Below are 13589 nucleotides of genomic sequence, written 5' to 3'. Positions count from 1 at the left end.
TTCTGGTTAAAACATCACACTTTCCCAGAGGAGTGCTGTGAAAACGTACTTCCTCGCCGGCGTAGATTGCCGTCAACACACCCTCGAGATTGACCGAGTTAGTTTTTCTTTTTGTCTTCTTGGTTCATAGACTCTGCTAATGACGACCATATGGTTGTAAGTAAGTGAGAATCTTCGCTCCCGTGGGTAGCTTTTTTACCGTGCCAACACAATTTATTTAACCTTTATTTCAACATGCAGTTATGCTGAGACCAAGGCCTCTTTCTCAGGTGAGTCCTGCATACACATCAATATACAATATACACATCAATAATACACATCAATATTCACTAAGCAAGCCATTTCAAATCTCAAATGGCTGAGGAGTAGAGAGAGGGAAGAGTTTTGTGGGAAGGCCAAGGTAATAATCAGTAGCTGCCAACTAGATATTGTGGCGTCCATTAAAGGAAACATTGGGCGTCTGTCAGGGACTTGTCATATAACGGGGATGTTGAAGGTGTCTTTTAAAAACAGTGCAACTCTCTTTAACAAGTCTTTATCTGTCTCTGCTCAGAGACGGTTATTATTTCTAGAGGCAGCAAGCCCAAGCGGCTTCTGCTGCCATCACCACCCAAGCTAAACAAACAAGGAAAATATGCCTGGCTGGCTGCTTCGAAATGTATGGGGGGATCTTGAATTACAATGAATGGAGATAATTTGGGTGTAATTTTAAGTTTGTATTACATAATTAGACCTAAACTTGGTTGACTTTACTCTGGTGTGGGAACAGGGTTTTATGGAGAATGTTTTGTCATAGCGTGTAGGCTAAAGAAATCTAGCAGGCAGTGACTATTCTGTCAGCGATAGTTGTGCTCAAGCTTGTTTTCCACACAATTCACAGAATCATTGTGACTGTTACGTAAAAGCTTCTGCTCCTTGGATAGCATAGGTCATTATCAAACTTCCTCCAGCAGGCTTTGTATTGTGAGATTTTTTTTCTCTGCATCTTTCAAGGAGGCTCTTGCTTGCTTCAGCTCTGGGATGTTAATAGATGTAAAGTAACTTATTTTGTATCATTGTAGATTTGAGCATGGGCCTGCAACACGGTGTTTGGAAGACAAGCACACCTGTTGCACAAAGACATTGGTCGAGCTACTAGTTGTGAATATACAACGAAACAAGCCTTGGCTTGGCTATTTCAGTTTTTGACTCGAACGTTCTTAAATGGATTATCTCCACCCTTCTCAGGGTTTTCGCTCAGCAATTAGTGTGACAAATTCGCAACGGTCTCTCACAAACACTGCATATCCACCCTGATATTTCTCCTGGACTGAGGCCACAATTGGCCAATGCCTTTTAGGAGCAAGTCTGAGGTTTGTTTTAACTGTTGGATTACATGCATGCTGTTCCTGTACGTCTTTTATGAGCAGTCTGTTATTTCCATCACTGTGTTTGCGAATGTGGCTTTTTTACAAGGCGATCGAAACTCCATCTTAATGGCTACGCACGTGTGTCGCTAACAGGCAGGAAATCAATGCAAGGCCTCACCCCAGCTCGTTGAATTCTTCATCCTCGATTTTGGATGAAGCAGTCCCCACTTTACCCCTGTGTAGGCTTGGGCGGAATCCAGATTTTCACATCATATTACCGTCTTTCTCTCATCCTGGGATTTACTGTATTATCGGCATAGCACACAAGGGGGCGCTAAAAACGCAAGAAAGCCCATTAGGCCTCTTTTACCAGAATGCTAACAAAACTGTCACAAATTAATTGCAAAATCACATAGACGCTGTTAGATAAATGCTAACGAGCGGGGAAAAAAGTGAAAACGAACAAACGAATTGCAAAGACAGGCAAATCCAGCTCATAAAGTTATACAAGCATAGCTAGTAACTACCGAATGTCGTTTTCGGTGAGTGTGGACAATTACAAGTGAAAGTGAACAAGATAGATTGTGCAAATGAACAAAGTTGTGATGCATGCTTTTCTGAAGGAAGAGCAGCATGTGTACATTGAGCAGATGGGAGAAGAATGGAGGAGAAAAAATGGCAGCTGTACAGAACTCACCCAGAGCTCTCTCTGACTTCTGGCAGAAAGCCATTATAAGATATCATTTAGTAGTGAATTGTGTACAAGTGTAACTTCATCACATCATGTGCGCCGCACAACAGACTCGCCGATAGATATAGAATGCTATCGCTTTCTCCCGTTGTGCTATTTACAAACAAACACGTGACTGGCTCAACTGTTCTGGGGAACTACGGTAAGCTTCATAATGTAAAATAATGTGACGGGTGAATTGAAGAACACAATCTGCTTTATCTCCTAACGTATTGCACAAGTTGACTGCAGGTAATAACTTGAAAAGTAGTTACAAATATTCACATGTATTGAAAAACTTCAAAGAGCTTAGACTTTTTCAAAATACCCCGGTATATGGTATACCGCCCAAGCCTACCCCTGTGAGCTTTTCAGTTTTTCTGCCTCTGTTAATGTCGGCGTAGTACTCTCTTTTGCTTGTTAGCCTTGACTTAAGTGGTTGTGTGGTGTGAAAAATCTGTTGTAGGGCATTGAGCCTGACAATGTTTTAAAGGCCTCTCTCTAAACCCTGAAATATCACTTGGCCTACTTGATAGAACAACTTTACACTTTAAAATGTAATTTTACTCATGGATATAATGTGTGCTTCCTGTCGAACACTGACTTGATCATTAGGCCTCGTGCTTGCAAATAATATATTAAAGGAATATAGCCCATGCTTAGTTTATTTAAAGCTTGCTTGGATGTATGCTGCTTTTATGCGATTATATATGGTTGTGCTCCATGCTTCCTGTTTTTACATTGACGTGATCAGTGCTGATGAATACGAATAGGCTACGTAGAAGGAATAATATAGCCTATATGCATTGTTAGCCTACTTAAATTATGTATGTATGCATACTTATGTCAGCCCAGTCTGTTTTGTCTTTGAACCAGCATCTTCCTCTCTCTGACGGTAGTGGTGGGAGCACTCATCCAGATCCCTGTGATCTAAACACAGGGCCCCCTAGCGAGGCTACCCACTGTTTATGTTCTGATCAATCTGATAGGGCCCCGTCAGAGTTCCGCTGCATCTCATAGGCCCGTCACAGCGCTGCGGCATCAGAAAAGGAAGAAATAAAGGCTCTGTGCCAGGAAAAAAAAGCCAGCAGGGATCCTGCTCGCCTGTCAGTGTGTCAGCCCAGAGGCCGGCCCCGTGAATCCCCAGGCTCGCCTGACTAGCTAACCCCAGCAGGGTGGCCCTACCCCGGACCCGACTGGGGAAGGTGACCCCCCCTGGCATCCATCCAAGGCTAAGAATCCCCTAGGCCTCACTCTGGCTGTCCTCTCTGGCTGCCTGCCCAGTTGTCATTATCACCACCAAGAACAGATCTGTGGCAAAATGGCAAAGTTCTCTTTCTCAAACACACACAACACCAACACCACCAGCAACTCTGTTACTGCTCAGCTAGTCCTCTCACATAGCAGACAGAACTCAGTGTAAGGTTAAACAACAGGGGTCGTCTTTCAGAAAGAAACTTGCAATCAGATCCCATCACACTTACCAAACAGGTGTACTAGCTAACCCACTATGTGAGCAGAATGACATCTAGGGGGTCAAGTCAATGGGGAGGAAGACAGGGGAATGACTGCATTTCATACAGCAGCAACAATAAACAAAGTGGTGGATCTCTGTGGGTGGCCACTGTCTCTGTGGGTGGCCACACACACACACATGCACACACATCCGTCTCCACTGCCTCCGAGCGTACGTGACTGACTGTGACCGCGCTCCTCTCCGTTGGATGACCTCCATCTTGCTCCACTAGAGGAGAAAGGGTTTATGGGTAGTATGTTGCGGCTACGGTGGCTTCTGGTTGGCTGCCCTTGTCCTCCTTATCTCCTCCACTGTTGTTTTGGCTGCACAACACACTCTGCTCAACAGATTGCTCTATGCTATAGGCTAGCTCCTGTACTAGGCCTTTGACTTATGTTAGTGGCTATAGGCTAGCTCCTGTACTACAACTTTGACTTATGCTAGTGGCTCTATGCTATAGGCTAGCTCCTGTACTACAACTTTGACTTATGCTAGTGGCTCTATGCTATAGGCTAGCTCATGTACTTCAACTTTGACTTATGCTAGTGGCTCTATGCTATAGGCTAGCTCCTGTACTACAACTTTGACTTATGCTAGTGGCTCTATGCTATAGGCTAGCTCCTGTACTACAACTTTGACTTATGCTAGTGGCTCTATGCTATAGGCTAGCTCCTGTACTACAACTTTGACTTATGCTAGTGGCTCTAAGCTATAGGCTAGCTCCCGTACTTCAACTTTGACTTATGCTAGTGGCTCTATGCTATAGGCTAGCTCCTGTACTTTAACTTTGACTTATGCTAGTGGCTCTAAGCTATAGGATAGCTCCTGTACTTCAACTTTGACTTATGCTAGTGGCTCTATGCTATAGGCTAGCTCCTGTACTACAACTTTGACTTATGCTAGTGGCTCTAAGCTATAGGCTAGCTCCTGTACTTCAACTTTGACTTATGCTAGTGGCTCTAAGCTATAGGCTAGCTCCTGTACTACAACTTTGACTTATGCTAGTGGCTCTATGCTATAGGCTAGCTCCTGTACTACGACTGACTTATGCTAGTGGCTCTATGCTATAGGCTAGCTCCTGTACTACAACTTTGACTTATGCTAGTGGCTCTATGCTATAGGCTAGCTCCTGTACTACGACTGACTTACGCTAGTTTAATAATCTGTCTCCTGTCTGTCACTCTGTTTACAATGGAGGCAGTTGTTTCTTTCCCAAAAGCACGTACCTGCCACATGCCTCTTCGGTGAGTCTAAATGAGAACGTCTGTTCCGACCGTAAGATTGTGTTTCGCAGTCACTGAAGTGTCTGTTTTTCTTTCGTTGTCTTTTCTTCTGTCCTTGTGTCCATAAGATGGATGATAATGATAGAGATGAAGTCGAGGGTAGAATGTGGGATGTGGTCCACCTGTCACACAGGTGTCGGCTTTGGCTTGTTTTGAGCCCTCGCCTGATGACAGTCGCAGGCTGTTGATGATATACTTCACTGTTGTTGCTGCGGCTGGTTTATAAATTGGCTCTGAATTTGAAACCAAATAGGAATGTAGCTGTGGGGGGAGTGCATAAATCAATATGTAGATTGTCCTCCTTTCACTCCACAATCCCTCCTGAATTACAATGAAGATGGTTGAGTAACCTACCGTTGTTTTCAAGATCCACCATATTATTAGGGCTTCTACTAAACCACCTTGCATAGACAGAATCCAGAAACGACAGTATTTTACAGTCCAGACATGTTTTCACTTTGGAGGTTCCCTCAACCTAATAACCTGTACCCAACCTGGCAACCCCAACCCAACCTGTCTTATTTGAGCTACTAGTCTGACGTGATGCAGCCCTCAGGTATTCGTTACCTTTGGTTGCCCTCATTCAGATTAAGCAGCATGAATCATCATAGTTATGCAGCATGCTTGGATCTGTAGTCAACATAAAGCCTGCATACATTCCTATTGTCTGCTAGGGGGGTTAGTACATGGGAAATTCATATAACATGTACTGGCTGACCAAACCTATACTTCCACAGTATTAGCAGAGCTCTCCTTGCAAGGCAGTAGCAGTAATCAGTATTGTGTCGTATTTTGTGTCAATGCAATGTTTTTCTCTGACTAGGCTATGAGTAAATCCTTTGCAACAAAACAGGTAGCTCAGATCACACCTGCTATTACAGCTGATTTATACCAGTATTATTTATCATCTCAATCGATGGGTTTAATGAGATGCGGTGCCGGGGCCACCCTTTAAAACAGACATTCCTATTCATGAGCTTTCCGGACTTTGAAAGCGAGTTTGTGAGGCTTTTAGTCAAGCTGGGTGTCCAAATCCTGCCCCATTTTTCAGAGCAGACGTAAGAGGCACAGCCTGGCCCTGAGTGTGTGCCAAAACAAGAAACGAGTGAAATGTCTAGCTTTAATTTCAGAGGGGGGAGTTGGAGGAGAGTGTGGGATGGGGTTTGGCTCATTTCATGGGAAAGGAGACGTCTTGGCTGGGTGTTCTACAGTCCAGTCCAGCATGTGCACTAATCATGACCTGGTGCAGGCTGGGAAAAGGACAGGAAAACAACAATGTGTTATCACACTAAACCAGAACACCAGGAATATTCTATTCTATTTTATTAGAAGCAGTACTTGATTGGATTAATGGCTGAAGACTGTAGGCTATATCAGACAAAGAGTGAATGAATTAACTGATAAGGAATTGCTTGCTTTTTTTGGGAGCACAACCACAAGGGAGAGAGCATTGTAACTACAGGTGTGTAAGGCTATTTTAGCACTTGTTAGTCTTAAGTAGGCAGCCAAGCAACCGCAATTAGTGCGAGCAGACGTTGTTTAGTGGTTATTAGGTCCGGAAACCTTAAATAAAAACTCCCATTTAAAATTCTCAGAATGGGAATGGGATGCAGCCATGTTGTTACAACCGTCATTATAAAATTAATTATACACCCTCTCTCTGCAGTCTCCAACTCCAGCCAGAATGTTTCAGGTGTGCTCACGCATACCCAAAAAACCTCTGTCAACAAAGGGATGAAGGTAACCAGGAAAACGCCTGAGGTCCTGGAGAGTTATAAATAGGGCTGGCGCTTCGCCCTTCCCAGGGTGTGTGCGCTTTGCCCTTGAGTCGTTCCACCTTAAAAAGCACTAGAAAGACGATTTCAACACCACAATCTCAGATTGTTCTGAAATCATTTCTGTAGTTAGAAACTTATAAGATTAGCATTCCTGAAACATTATTTTGTTGAAAGATAAATCAAATTGTCTTATCTGTTTCTAACAACAGAAACCATTTCAGTGCAATCTGAGATGGTGGGATGGATTGAAATGACCCTCTTCACACCTTCCCAACGGTCCTCTTCCTAAAACAAACTCAGGAGATCTTCCTGTGCCATACCCTGCCTTACCATACCCTGCCTTACCTTACCTTACCTTACCCTGCCTTACCTTACCCTGCCTTACCTTACCCTGCCTTGCCTTACCCTGCCCTGTTGTGGTAATCTCCATCCGGGGCACTGGGAATCTTGTGGTGTTCCATATCGGAAGTCTCCCCTCCCTGTAACAGAGTAGCATAATCCCCTGTGGGGTTAGAACTGGAGCTGATGATGACAGAGAGTTTACACACACACACACACACACACACACACACACACACACACAGAGTTCCTGGGAGACATGCCATTGGTGTAACACCGAGTACATGCTGCTGAGTGATAGCACTTGACATCATGCTGATATGATATTACATCTTTCCAGCACTGATAGACATAGTAGTGCAGATTGACAGACACTCTGTCCTTAGCCAATCACTTCAGGCTACCAGGTGCACCATGCAACCTAACTGGAGTACCTGTAGTTCAGAGTTAATTAAATAAATGATAGGATTAGTGCTTCCTTACAAGCTGAGGATTTGAAAGGGATATGTCCTTCAAGGTTTTTAATTAACACATGATTGGGGAGATTAATGGGTAAACTTATAGGAGTTGTTAGGTAATTTCCTCTGGCTGCATAAAGTGTGTGTGTGTGTGTGTGTGTGTGAGAATGATCTCGGTGATACGTGCTGACAGTGTAGGAAACCAGCCACAGAACAGTGTAATAGATCAGCCTGTGTGTTTATCTCTCTAAATGAGGAGTTGGACTTGGCGGTGGTTCCTCAGACCCTTAGCTAATTCAGCTGTAAATAAGGCAAAAACACAGTCACAACTTCATCAGCCAAACTACAGTGTAATAACTACGTTAGTATACACTCACTGCTATTTCATACTACATTTGTCCTACTTGTATAGTTTTCCGGTTTCTATTCTCATTCTATTCGTGTGAGAACGGTTCGCTGTGTGGAAATTGCTAGGTGTTGCAGAATGGAAATTGCTGGTTGCACAATTACGGCTATTCAGCCAGGGCCATGTGGGTCACTGTCACTCCTCTCTGCTGCAGATGAGAGAAGGATAAAGAAGGATGAAAGACCCAGGTCCAGCTCTCTGTCTGTACTGGACAATAGCCTCTCTACTTCCGTCTAGTGCTGCCCCCTCTTCATCAACACTTTCATGCTTACAGTGGAGTGGTTGTTGGTGAGCCACGAAATGACCTCTCCTACCATCCCACTCATCCATCCCACAGGCCCGTACCCGAATAGTGGTGATAGAAATGTCTTGTGTAGAGTTAACATGATTCTACATGACAGAGAGGCATGTCTCTTCTACACAATGCATTTTTATCTGAACACTCTGTAGTGTTGAATCCTCCTGAACAGGCCCCAGAGCCACGTCTCTGTTGTCTCTACTCTGTACTCGGCCTCTCATAAAACACTATCATTCATGTCAGCCTTATTGTTGGGCTTTGGCCCCTCGCGTATCTCTCGCACTCACCCTGCCTTCATCTCATCTCTCTCCATTGTACCACTCGTCACGTCCCAGGTTTATCATTCGGCTTTCGGCGCGTTTTGTTTCAGCCGCCATCCCACCGCGCAAGGCAATTGTCAATTAAGACCCCGAAGCGCTCCTCCAATCCGACGGCATAAAAGCGCTCAATAGTAGGCCTCACAGGAGGCCGTGCTATTTAGCCGAGAACAGACGTGGATCTGAATAACTCATCTAAATGAAAAGTTGCTGCTGCTACCTGGTCAATACCACCCCATGGTTTGTGACGTGCTCCTCTCTTTGCTTTTTCCATTCTCTTGTACTCCTGGGAGCCGGTTTAATATGAAGCGGTGCGAGGTAAATAACGATGGCGAGGGCAAGGGCTGTGAAATTCCTTATTTGTATTATCGTGATGAGAATATAGGCGTACCCCGCCGCTACTGTCGACGCTTCTCTCTCACTCAGCCCGCCACCCGTTCTGTGTGTGTGTGCGTCGCCCGTATATCAATTTGCGGAGGCGGCAGTGATCTGGGGAGAGAAGGGAAGGCCACCATTAATGTGTTTCTGATATTCCAGCGGGTATCATAGCATGGCACCGGGGTAAACGAAGCAATCATCACTCAAGATTTATGGGCCAGAAACGGTACCGCAGACGCACGCCACGCTTGGCTCACCGCCGCCAACGAGAGACAGGAGTTGGATGAGGAGGAACACGGGGATAGTGTATTGCGTTAATCACGTACATGCTGTGAGCTGCATACCACTAAAGTGGCTCTGTTTCTTTGCAGTAGCAGAAAAGTTTCCACTCCATTTTGGCTCTGTCGCTTGTTTTGTTTCACCCTGTTGAATTGTGTTTTGCACTCGGTCGGTAGGAACTGTTGTTGATGAGGGATGATGATGAGTGGCCCTTGTAGCTGGATTACAGCATGTACTGTATCATCATAGCTCTGTGCCTGTAAAACACAGTGTGACAATGTTGTGCACTTCAAAGCAGGAACACATGAAATAGGAACGCTCTCTGGCACTTCTGCGTTCATATGAAGAAAAGAGAGCATCTTCCTGGGTAATAAAAGTTTTTCCTTCCTGAAAGGAAAAGACAGAAAGAAAGGGTAGAAGAAATGTAGCAATTCAAACATGTTTGAATGAGAACAGGAAATATGTCCCACCTGAATTGACCGTACTGTGACTGGATAATGTTGATTCATCTTCCAGTCAAACATAGAAACTAAGCAAATACTTCTGGTATTGTACAGATATGAAGATGTTGATATTACCATTCCATCCAATACCTTCTTATTTCACTTATATGAGACTTACTTAAGTTTGTGAAGGCTCGCGGGTTCGATTCCCGCTGGGGACACCAATATTAAAGCATCTGATGAATGGTATATATTATAATTATATTGCATGAGCACAACGTTCCTTTTTACTGAATCTTCATCGCTGTCTGCAGGGAAGATGTCTGACGTCCGCGCCGCGAGGAAACGGCAGCAGCTGAACAACCTGGTCGCCATGGTGACAGAGCTGGCCCGACCGGGGGACACAGTGGTGGATTTCTGCAGCGGAGGGGTGCGTCCGTTAGTTCTTCGGTCCGTCTCTCTATCCTTCCATCCCTCTCCGTCCGTCTGTCCTCATTAGTCTGTCTGTCAGAAATCAGGATGAAAGGGTGCATTTCTTCTCTTGTCTTCTTTCCCCTCTCTCTTTTTGAAAACCCTTGTTATTCCATGCACAGACAGACAGACAGGAGGGAGACGGAGTGGAGTGATGAAGGGCGTGTACAGTACACTTCACAGCAGTAGCACTGACTGGGTGGGTAATGGGTCAATATTGGAATGGACAGAGCGGTAGGCCGCTACTGATCACACAACCCCTTTGATGTGCTCGGCTTCTCTTTGAGCCTTGTTTTTCCTCCGTATGTATTTGTCTTGTCTTTTTCCATGTTGTGTTTCTCCAGGGCCACGTCGGGATCGTTCTGGCTCACACGCTGCCCGACTGCCAGGTAGGTTGAAAGTTGAAACAACTGTCTTGTCTACCAAGTTGAAACTAGCTCGCCATTTGCTCTCATTAGGGTGGCTTGACATAATTGGTACGGAGTTACACATTTGTGTTGTGTTTTTCCAGAGAATTTTAGATTTTCGAGCATGTCGTATCTCATTCATGTCTTTGCAAATAACAGTCTTAGTAGGATAATTTTATTATTTTACATTGTAGAATTGTAGAATTTTCCCAAATAAATCTTAGACTTTTAGCCTATAGCTGTCCAGTAAGCTATTCATAACCTTGGAGGTAAGAGTCAACTAAGAGTAGCGTTAGATTAGCAAAGTGTAAGAGGTAATAATATATAAATAAATAATATGCCATTTTGCAGCCACTTTTATCCAAAGGGAATTAGTCATGCGTGCATACATTTTTTACGTATGGGTGGTCCCGGGAATCCATTTGTTTTGCCGTAACAAGAGCAATGCTCTACCAACTGAGCAACAGAGGACCAGAGTTGATTAGCTAAATGTAAGAGGTAATCTTGTATGGTTAACTGTAGGTGATCCTGATAGAGAACAAGGAGGAGTCTCTGGTTAGGGGGAAGGTGAGGAGTGCTGAACTGGGCCTGACCAACATAGGCTTCATCCATGCCAACCTGGACTACTTCACTGGACCCTTCCATATAGGGGTGAGTACAGATGAATATTATATTAGAACTTGTTTTTGATATCATTTAATATGGTCATTTAACAGATGCTTTTGTCTAAAGGAACTTACATGACTGTCGACATTGACAGTGGCACGTACATGCAGTTTGTGAGTCCTATAAGGAAATCAAACCCACAACAAGGTGTTGCCAGAACTATGCTAGTCTAACCCACTGAGACATTCATATTCACTACACAGACATTAATATAGAAGCTCATTCCATCTCTTCTACTTGACGTACTTACTGTACACCATGAGACTTACTACTGTCAAAGGCAGCTTAACAAACGGTTTGATTTCACCAGTACTTCTAGATGGCTCATCTTCTCAACTTGTCAATGTGACACTTGAAGACTCAGTTTGCACACGAAAGGAATCGTCCTCATTCTCTCTGCTCTCAAAGTGTCTTATCTACATTGTCACAGAGTGAGCAGCATGATTCCTTTTTTGTTCAGTTATGGATTTAGAATGATTTCCCAGAACTGGAACTTATTTTGCTATAAGTTTAGCCCACATACGTATGTTTGAATGTTTGAGAGGAAACAAATGACATTTCCTTAGAAAAACTTTTTACTGCTTATTTTGGTAACTTCAGCTCTCCAGTTGATTATAATGGGGACCTTGTCCTTCCCTTCTCTGAGGATTTTATCAGAAGAACATTACGACCAAGCTTTTCAGTGCTCCATTTTCATTAGAAGTATCTTTTTCTCCCCCGCCTCCTCCTCTTCCTCCAATACTTTGAAAAGAAAACACATTTTCCTTCTAATTGCTTACTTTGCAGAGCGTTGAAGTGGAGTGAAAACAAACACCCTGCCAAAAGATGTAGGAGCAATATGTGCTATTCAGGCAGAGGTTAGAAGGAATAACCGTTTGGAAGAGTAAATGTTTATCATAAAGTCAAAATGTTTCAACTCCCCAGCTATTTGCACCGTTTATTACGTTGACCTCTCATTTTGACCACATGAATCATCTGACTCCGCTAGTTGACTCGTTTGCATCTGTATCAGCCTGTGTGTGTGTGTGTGTGTGTGTGTGTGTGTGTGTGTGTGTGTGTGTGTGTGTGTGTGTGTGTGTGTGTGTGTGTGTGTGTGTGTGTGTGTGTGTGTGTGTGTGTGTGTGTGTGTGTGTGTGTGTGTTTTGTGGCTCGTTCACACACACAAGTCTCCCTTGCTGTGCTAGATAATTGTGATTGTGGTTTATTTCACTCAGCGAGACGCTGCTACCGCAGTTCTAAGTTACTTGCTCTCTCCTCTCTCCACACAGAGTCTGTGTAACACTGTGTGTGTGTGTGTGTGTGGGTCTCCCGCAGTGTATTTCAATTCCTCTCCTCTCCTGCCAGAATCGAATAAAAGCCCACGTTCATCAGCGGCACTCTAACGACCTGAACTGCCTAATTAGTCCCAAATTAAATGAGTTGTCGTTAATTACGCTATTATCAGGTCTATTTTGATCTGCTTGTGTTGGTTGTTGGCCACAGAACAGGTGCTTGTTTGATTTAGGAATTCATTAGCTTGGTTCAACCAGCTTGGATGCTAACTTCCCCATTATGTCACTTCACTCATCACGGTGAGGTCAGAGTTCAGTCAGGGTTAACCAGGGCAGGAAGTAACCTCTCTCGCCTGAGTGTGTATTAAACCTAGATGCTAAATGTTGGTGTTAATCATGTATTTATTTGATAGGGACAGATACAATGAAAACATTCACCTTTAACTATCAAGTGTCAGATCATCGTTCATAATAATTGATTGGTAAACTAAATGTCTATTATGTTATATTACAGTATATGATGTCTCTAAAATATGTGAAACATAATGTTTAAATCTAAATGTAAAACATGTTATGGCCGTCTCTCCTTCCAGTACATTATGTTACTAGGTGTTCAGACAGAGTGAGTCATCATAGCTGAGATTCAGACTAGAATCTGGACTGTACTTCAGGCTTGCTGCTTCTCCCTGCTTCCCCCAGGCTGAGGTCCAGGGGGTTTATATTTGTCTATCAGTCCCTCCCTAAAAGAGGTCAAACATGATGTTGAAGGTAGACTCTGTGATATGACGTAGATGCAGAAAGAAACAGCGTAGTGGGTGAATTTCCACAACTAAGAGCGTTGAAGGAAAGGCTCAACTTCTCCACTGTGAATGTGTGAAGCGAACGCGTGCACGTGTGCAGATACTGTGTGTGAGCGAAGTCTTGCATCTCGCTCATCTCCGTATCTGAGGTGATACCTTTTTAAAAACAAAATGTAAAACGTATTCTATGTCCATCTATTGTCCCAGGTATATTATGTTACGAGGTGTTCAGACAGTGAGTCATCGTAGTGAGTTTCAGACTAGACAGACATTGTGCTGAAGGCTTCCTCCTCTAATCTCTCTGTCTGTGACACCAATAGAAGGTACACTACATGACCAAAAGTATGTGGACACCTCCTTGTCGAACATCTCATTCCAAAATCATGGGCATTAATATGGA

At 43.9% G+C, this 13589-nt stretch overlaps 1 protein-coding gene across 2 annotated transcripts in view; it reads left to right on the top strand.

Annotated features, from left to right (window-relative positions):
- Positions 1–13589, top strand: part of gstcd (glutathione S-transferase, C-terminal domain containing) — a 62396-nt gene that overhangs the window by 27166 nt on the left and 21641 nt on the right. For both annotated transcript variants that reach the window (XM_038981834.1, XM_038981833.1), the window contains exons 7-9: positions 9889–10004; positions 10390–10434; positions 10975–11103. In XM_038981834.1, the coding sequence (XP_038837762.1) occupies positions 9889–10004; positions 10390–10434; positions 10975–11103 (290 nt within the window). The remainder of the gene's footprint in view (positions 1–9888; positions 10005–10389; positions 10435–10974; positions 11104–13589) is intronic.

Source organism: Salvelinus namaycush, chromosome 42 (assembly GCF_016432855.1).
Source record: "Salvelinus namaycush isolate Seneca chromosome 42, SaNama_1.0, whole genome shotgun sequence".
In the NCBI taxonomy this organism is placed as follows: Eukaryota; Metazoa; Chordata; class Actinopteri; order Salmoniformes; family Salmonidae; genus Salvelinus; species Salvelinus namaycush.
The sequence above is the reverse complement of the archived record's forward strand: the minus strand, read 5'-3'. Positions and strand labels throughout refer to the sequence as shown.